The following is a 5,850-nucleotide window of genomic DNA, read 5'->3' as shown; positions in this document are numbered from 1 at the left end:
AGGAATAATAGTAATAATATTGTGAAAGGTTTATTCAGGATAAGTCAGTGTTCAAGGCTAAAGGCAGAACCACTGATGATTGAGACTGTAGCAAAATATTACAATAGTAGATTTTATATGACTCTAAAGTGTTGTGTTCTTGACTTAAATTGACTGAAATGTACTTAAAAGGAATTGATATCCTGCCAGATTAAATAAGAAAAAGCCAACCAAAATAGCATTAGGTTTAATGAGTGCCTAAATGAGTGCCCTGATGAGAACTATAAAACTTGCATATTTACGCTGTGGATATTAAAACACTGTTGTTTGCGACATCACAAAGACTCATCCTCTGGTTTGGCTGCAGGTTGATCATGGTGCTCACAGGGAAACGCTCCGAAAAAGGCCCTGCCTGCTGGAAGAAGAGGGTCAAGTCTGAGTACATGAGGCTGCGGCAACTCAAACGCTTCAGGCGTGCAGACGAGGTCAAGGTCGGTCCATACACACAGACCAGAAGCATGTTGCATTTAGCTTTAACATGTAGTTCCTTCAGTGATTTTTCCTCTTCAACTGTTCCAGAGCATGTTCAACACCAATCGCCATAAAATCATGAAGCGAACCGACATTTTGAACCAGGAGTGGAAGACCAGGCGTATTCAGCCCATTCACATCATGACGTCTGTCGGCTCTTTGAGAGGAACCCGAGAGGTCAGTTCCAAAGGTGCTGATGTGCAGAAGAAGTTTTTAGTTTGTTCTCACTGATTTGTCTTTCCCGTCTTTTGGTTCAGTGTACAGTGGACAGCGGTTTCTCAGAGTTTCCCAGGCAGGTGATTCCACTGAAGACTCTCAACGCCGTGGCCTCTGTGCCCGTCATGTACTCGTGGTCTCCACTGCAGCAGAACTTTATGGTGTGTTTACAGTGAACACTCTTCAGCAAATGTTTTAATGTCATGACATTTCTCTCAAACCAAAGTACATAAAGAAAATACAGGGTGGTTATACTGTCATCATATGTCATTGAGTCCAGAGAATGTCTTTGTTTTTGAGTATGTGTGTAATATCCTCTCTTACAATCATGGACCAGGTGGAGGATGAGACAGTTCTCCATAACATCCCCTACATGGGCGATGAGATCTTGGACCAGGACGGGACTTTTATAGAAGAGCTCATCAAGAACTACGATGGGAAAGTTCACGGGGACAGAGGTGAGGATAAGTCACGACGCCTTGCTCCATCTGGCATGTTCACTTTTCTTTCTGACTTCCCGTGATTCTCTGAGTTTATAAAATGTGAAGACAACAAAGATATTTGGTGCCTTTTTTTTCCATGCAGAGTGTGGCTTTATCAATGACGAAATTTTTGTGGAGCTGGTCAACGCTCTCTCACAGTACAGCGACAACGAAGACGAGGAAGAAGAGGAGGAGCAGGACTACAAGGTGGAGAAGATGGAGATGTGCGATGGCAAGGAGCATTTAGATGAGCACCACAACGACGGGCTCGTGAACAGCGAGAGTTAGTTTTTGTTTTTGTTTTTCAGACAGCCCTTTGAGCCGTGGTGGTTACGACAAACCACCTGGATAAAGCGCTGTGAGTTTTCAGGCTAACGTAGTGCTGTTGTGTCATTACAGATCGAACGGTCAATGATGGCAACAAGAAGTTTCCCTCTGACAAGATTTTTGAAGCAATCTCTTCCATGTTCCCTGACAAGGGATCGACTGAGGAGCTCAAAGAGAAGTGAGCAACTGGCCAGTTATTTTCATCATAAATGTTTACTCCTAAAGAAATATCACCTGAAGATTTTACAAAAAAAGTTATTACTCCTAAAGAAATATCACCTGAAGAAGATTTTACAAAAAAAGTTCTTTTAGTCAGATGTTGCCTTTACAGTGCTGAGAAACTGAGTTAAATTAAATAACTAAGAATGCACAAAGCATTCTTGGAATTAAGGTCTTGGTAACATTTAGTGAAAATGGTTCAACACTGGTTGTTGTAACAGATGTGACGTCGTCCTTGTTTCAGATATAAAGAGCTGACGGAGCAGCAGCTGCCAGGAGCACTGCCACCAGAATGTACCCCAAACATCGATGGACCTAATGCTCGCTCAGTGCAGCGTGAACAGAGTCTGCACTCCTTCCACACCCTGTTCTGCAGACGCTGTTTTAAATACGACTGCTTCCTCCACCGTTAGTATATAAACGCACACACACTGCATTGCAAAAACATCCCTTGACACCAGAGGAGGAGGTTAATTATTGACTTGATAAATCTCAAGAGCCTTGGGTTTAAAATAGATAGTTTTTACCCCTGTTACCCTGGGGTGCTAGAAACACTAACCAGGGGATAAAAAAAAAACCAGGGGAGACCTTGTGAAATTTGAGACAAAAGTAAATAATAACAACTACCAACTATTGTCCTAAGTTTAAAAAAAATCAATCAATTCCATTTGTTGACATTCTCAAAAACATTTTTATAATTGCTGATTACTATACACTCTGGATAGCCAAGTTGGACTTACCACACGAGCATGTCTCAGCAGATCAAGTCTAGAGTTCTGTTGAACAGCAGGAGCAGAAGTTTGATTATTGACATGGCAGTGGTTACATCCAGAACCAGAACCTGGTCCTGTGTTCCATACACCGCACAACTCCAGGACTGCATGAGCTGCACATTTTAAAAACAGGACATCATGTGTGGAACCACAACTCTTTGTCATGGTGTCACGTAAAAGATCAAGTGTCATGTGCTCTGTCCCTGCAGACAGAACCTGAGAGATGTTCTCTGTCACACACACTTCTTTAGTTGAAGGCATGTAAAACATTTGTAAAATAAACCAGCATTAAAATATTTTTAAGCACTTCTTTAGTTGAAGGCATGTAAAACCTTTGTAAAATAAACCACCATTAAAACATTATTTTAAAATCTGGCCACACCCACAGGGTTGGAGCTATGAAGACCAGCCCACTGGCCACACCCACAGGGTTGGAGCTATCATCAATCAATCAATCATGATCAAAGTGTATTAATTACTGAAAATTGTACCAAAATGTTTTATATGTTTTCAAATCTAATTGAGGTTATCTTCATCTTTCTATTTTTCTTTTTTTTCAGCTTTCCACGCAACTCCAAACACCTACAAACGCAAGAACCTGGAGAACTTGGTGGAGAGTAAACCCTGTGGCATTGACTGCTACATGTACCTGGTGCAGGTGAGATATTCTCTAAAGGGACCAAGAAGGAAACGCTAACATCAAAACACATAATATACACATTGTATATATATATATATATATATTTTTTTTTTAAGTCAGTTTTTAAGAAAAATTGCTAAAACTGCTTTCTCTGCTTCTCGCAGGACGGGATGGTGAGGGAGTATCCAGCAGGTGTGGTGGCAGAGCGCGCCAAAACGCCCTCCAAACGCACAGCCGGGCGTCGACGGGGGCGTCTGCCAAACAGCAACAGCCGACCCAGCACGCCCACCGTCTCCTCTGAGACCAAAGACACAGACAGTGACCACGAGGGCAGCAAAGACGACGAGAGGGACAACGACAAGGACGACGAGGACAAGAAGGACGAAAACACCAGCAGTTCAGGTATCGTCTCACTTCATTTGTCTTAATGTTTGCTGCTGCTGCTGCTGCTGTTTTCATCCTAGTTTGTTTGACTGTATTTTTAGCTTCTGTTCAAAGTTTAATAAACTTATTTTAGACTAATTATTTGGGTCACATATGTATGTTTTATCTACTACTGAGTGTAGAAGGAAACTCTCGGTGTCAGACACCTGTGAAGATGAAGCTGAGCGGAGAACCAGAGTCCGTGGAGTGGAGCGGCGCGGAGGCGTCTCTCTTCAGGGTTCTCATCGGGACATACTATGACAACTACTGTGCCATCGCTCGCCTCATCACCACAAAGACCTGCAGACAGGTGAGCTGAGGGGCAGTAATACAGCTCAGACACCTGTGTAACAGGGGAATGAAGCCACACACTTGTGCATCTCACAGGTTTATGAGTTCAGAGTGAAGGAGTCGAGCATCATCGCCCGAGCACCTGCTGAGGATGAGGACACGCCTCCCAGGAAGAAGAAGAGAAAACACCGCCTGTGGGCCACACACTGCCGTAAGATCCAGCTGAAAAAAGGTCAGAGCCTCAGGACGCCTGTGCCCCCACCTGCCGCACCCAACCACTGGTGGAAACAAACAAATAAGTAAACAAACAAAAACTGTTGTCTTTCAGACGGCTCATCCAATCACGTGTACAACTACCAACCATGTGACCACCCACGGCAGCCATGTGACTCGTCCTGTCCCTGCATCACTGCTCAGAACTTCTGTGAAAAGTTCTGCCAGTGCAGCTCAGAATGTAAGACACACGAAAAAGAAACGCTGTCAATAAGAGTCAAAGTCAATCACCATAACAACTGTCTTTTCATGATGCAGGTCAGAACAGATTCCCAGGTTGCCGGTGCAAAGCCCAGTGTAACACCAAACAGTGTCCCTGTTACCTGGCAGTGAGGGAGTGTGACCCTGACCTCTGTCTGACCTGCGGAGCTGCCGATCACTGGGACAGTAAAAATGTCTCCTGCAAGAACTGCTCCATCCAGAGGGGGGCGAAGAAGGTAACATGACCGAACCACGAAACATTCACCTTTGGGTCATTATGAGGACTTTATGAGGATTTGACAAATATAATAAACTTTAAACTTGAATTTAGCAACATCTATTCTGCAGTCCAGTCCAGTTCTGTTCTGTTATTGTTTAACTCAAAACTGTCATTGAGTCATTTCACCAATGACAAACTAAAGATGGTGAAGTGTTCAAGTCTTTTTTTTCCTCCCCCAGCACCTGCTCCTTGCTCCGTCAGACGTGGCAGGTTGGGGAATCTTTATCAAAGAGCCGGTGCAAAAGAACGAGTTCATCTCTGAGTACTGTGGAGAGGTAAGGGAAAAAAAAAACTCCATCTCTGAGTACTGTGGAGAGGTAAGGAAAAAAAAACTCAGGGGAAAATAAAATAAAAATTCTGTTAGTAAGATGTTAAAAATTCGGCGTCAGTCAGTCAGCAGCGTTTATTAAAGAATCTGATTTAATCCCTGGTCTCTGCAGATCATCTCTCAGGATGAAGCTGATCGCAGAGGAAAAGTCTACGACAAATACATGTGCAGCTTTCTGTTTAACCTCAACAACGGTAACCTGCAGTTTCTTTAACTGTGATCGACAATCGTAGAAAATAATTTGCTATTTTAACTTTTGCGAAACATTAAGCAAATGGTCATTTAGTACATTTTTATTTCTCAGACTTTGTCGTCGATGCAACGAGGAAAGGAAACAAGATCCGCTTCGCAAACCATTCTGTTAATCCAAACTGCTACGCTAAAGGTTAGCATCACGTCACAGCGACGAGGCCAAGTCATGACTCGGCAGTTTTTATCATCACTACACCAGATTTTAGTTGTTGGTGACGCTGTAATGACGGTTCTTTTCCCTCTGTGTGGGCTGTGTTTGTGCAGTGATGATGGTGAACGGTGATCACAGAATTGGAATCTTTGCTAAAAGAGCCATCCAGACCGGAGAGGAGCTTTTCTTTGACTACAGGTGAGGAAGAAGAGAAAGATTCTTCTTCAGTGTTTTCATTTAGTTTCTACATTTTTCTAAAAAAAGCTTTTTTTGAAAAATGAAAGTAAAGGCGTAATGTCTCTGTCACAGGTACAGCCAGGCCGACGCTCTGAAGTACGTAGGGATCGAGCGGGAGATGGAGATTGCATGAATCTGACGTCTTCCTCAGCGGCACAGAGGCCTTACAAAAACACACACACACACACTCGCACATAAACACACTTCAGGAAATCCAAGTGCTCGACAACTTCAGGAAATCTGGGAA

General features: G+C 43.2%; 2 protein-coding genes across 4 annotated transcripts in view; one reads left to right on the top strand and one right to left on the bottom strand.

Annotated features, from left to right (window-relative positions):
* LOC103377190 (LIM zinc-binding domain-containing Nebulette) overlaps positions 1-2,707 on the bottom strand; it is a 46,597-nt gene extending 43,890 nt beyond the window's left edge. For both annotated transcript variants that reach the window (XM_025054780.1, XM_025054782.1), the window contains exon 1: positions 2,495-2,707. In XM_025054780.1, coding sequence (XP_024910548.1) covers positions 2,495-2,692 — 198 coding nt within the window. In that variant the 5' untranslated portion in view covers positions 2,693-2,707. The remainder of the gene's footprint in view (positions 1-2,494) is intronic.
* The window catches only part of ezh2 (enhancer of zeste 2 polycomb repressive complex 2 subunit), a 7,047-nt gene extending 1,203 nt beyond the window's left edge, over positions 1-5,844 (top strand). For both annotated transcript variants that reach the window (XM_025054784.1, XM_008307889.3), the window contains exons 2-19: positions 347-470; positions 559-687; positions 768-887; positions 1,064-1,184; positions 1,312-1,491; positions 1,608-1,713; positions 1,999-2,162; positions 3,088-3,185; positions 3,332-3,569; positions 3,734-3,900; positions 3,978-4,113; positions 4,210-4,335; positions 4,413-4,591; positions 4,815-4,910; positions 5,076-5,157; positions 5,268-5,348; positions 5,480-5,564; positions 5,676-5,844. In XM_025054784.1, coding sequence (XP_024910552.1) covers positions 354-470; positions 559-687; positions 768-887; positions 1,064-1,184; positions 1,312-1,491; positions 1,608-1,713; positions 1,999-2,162; positions 3,088-3,185; positions 3,332-3,569; positions 3,734-3,900; positions 3,978-4,113; positions 4,210-4,335; positions 4,413-4,591; positions 4,815-4,910; positions 5,076-5,157; positions 5,268-5,348; positions 5,480-5,564; positions 5,676-5,736 — 2,286 coding nt within the window. In that variant the 5' untranslated portion in view covers positions 347-353 and the 3' untranslated portion in view covers positions 5,737-5,844. The remainder of the gene's footprint in view (positions 1-346; positions 471-558; positions 688-767; positions 888-1,063; positions 1,185-1,311; positions 1,492-1,607; positions 1,714-1,998; positions 2,163-3,087; positions 3,186-3,331; positions 3,570-3,733; positions 3,901-3,977; positions 4,114-4,209; positions 4,336-4,412; positions 4,592-4,814; positions 4,911-5,075; positions 5,158-5,267; positions 5,349-5,479; positions 5,565-5,675) is intronic.
* The last annotated feature ends 6 nt before the right edge of the window (positions 5,845-5,850 follow it).

The sequence above is a fragment of the Cynoglossus semilaevis genome, chromosome 3 (genome assembly GCF_000523025.1).
Source record: "Cynoglossus semilaevis isolate Cse_v1.0 chromosome 3, Cse_v1.0, whole genome shotgun sequence".
NCBI lineage: Eukaryota > Metazoa > Chordata > Actinopteri > Pleuronectiformes > Cynoglossidae > Cynoglossus > Cynoglossus semilaevis.
The sequence above is the reverse complement of the archived record's forward strand: the minus strand, read 5'-3'. Positions and strand labels throughout refer to the sequence as shown.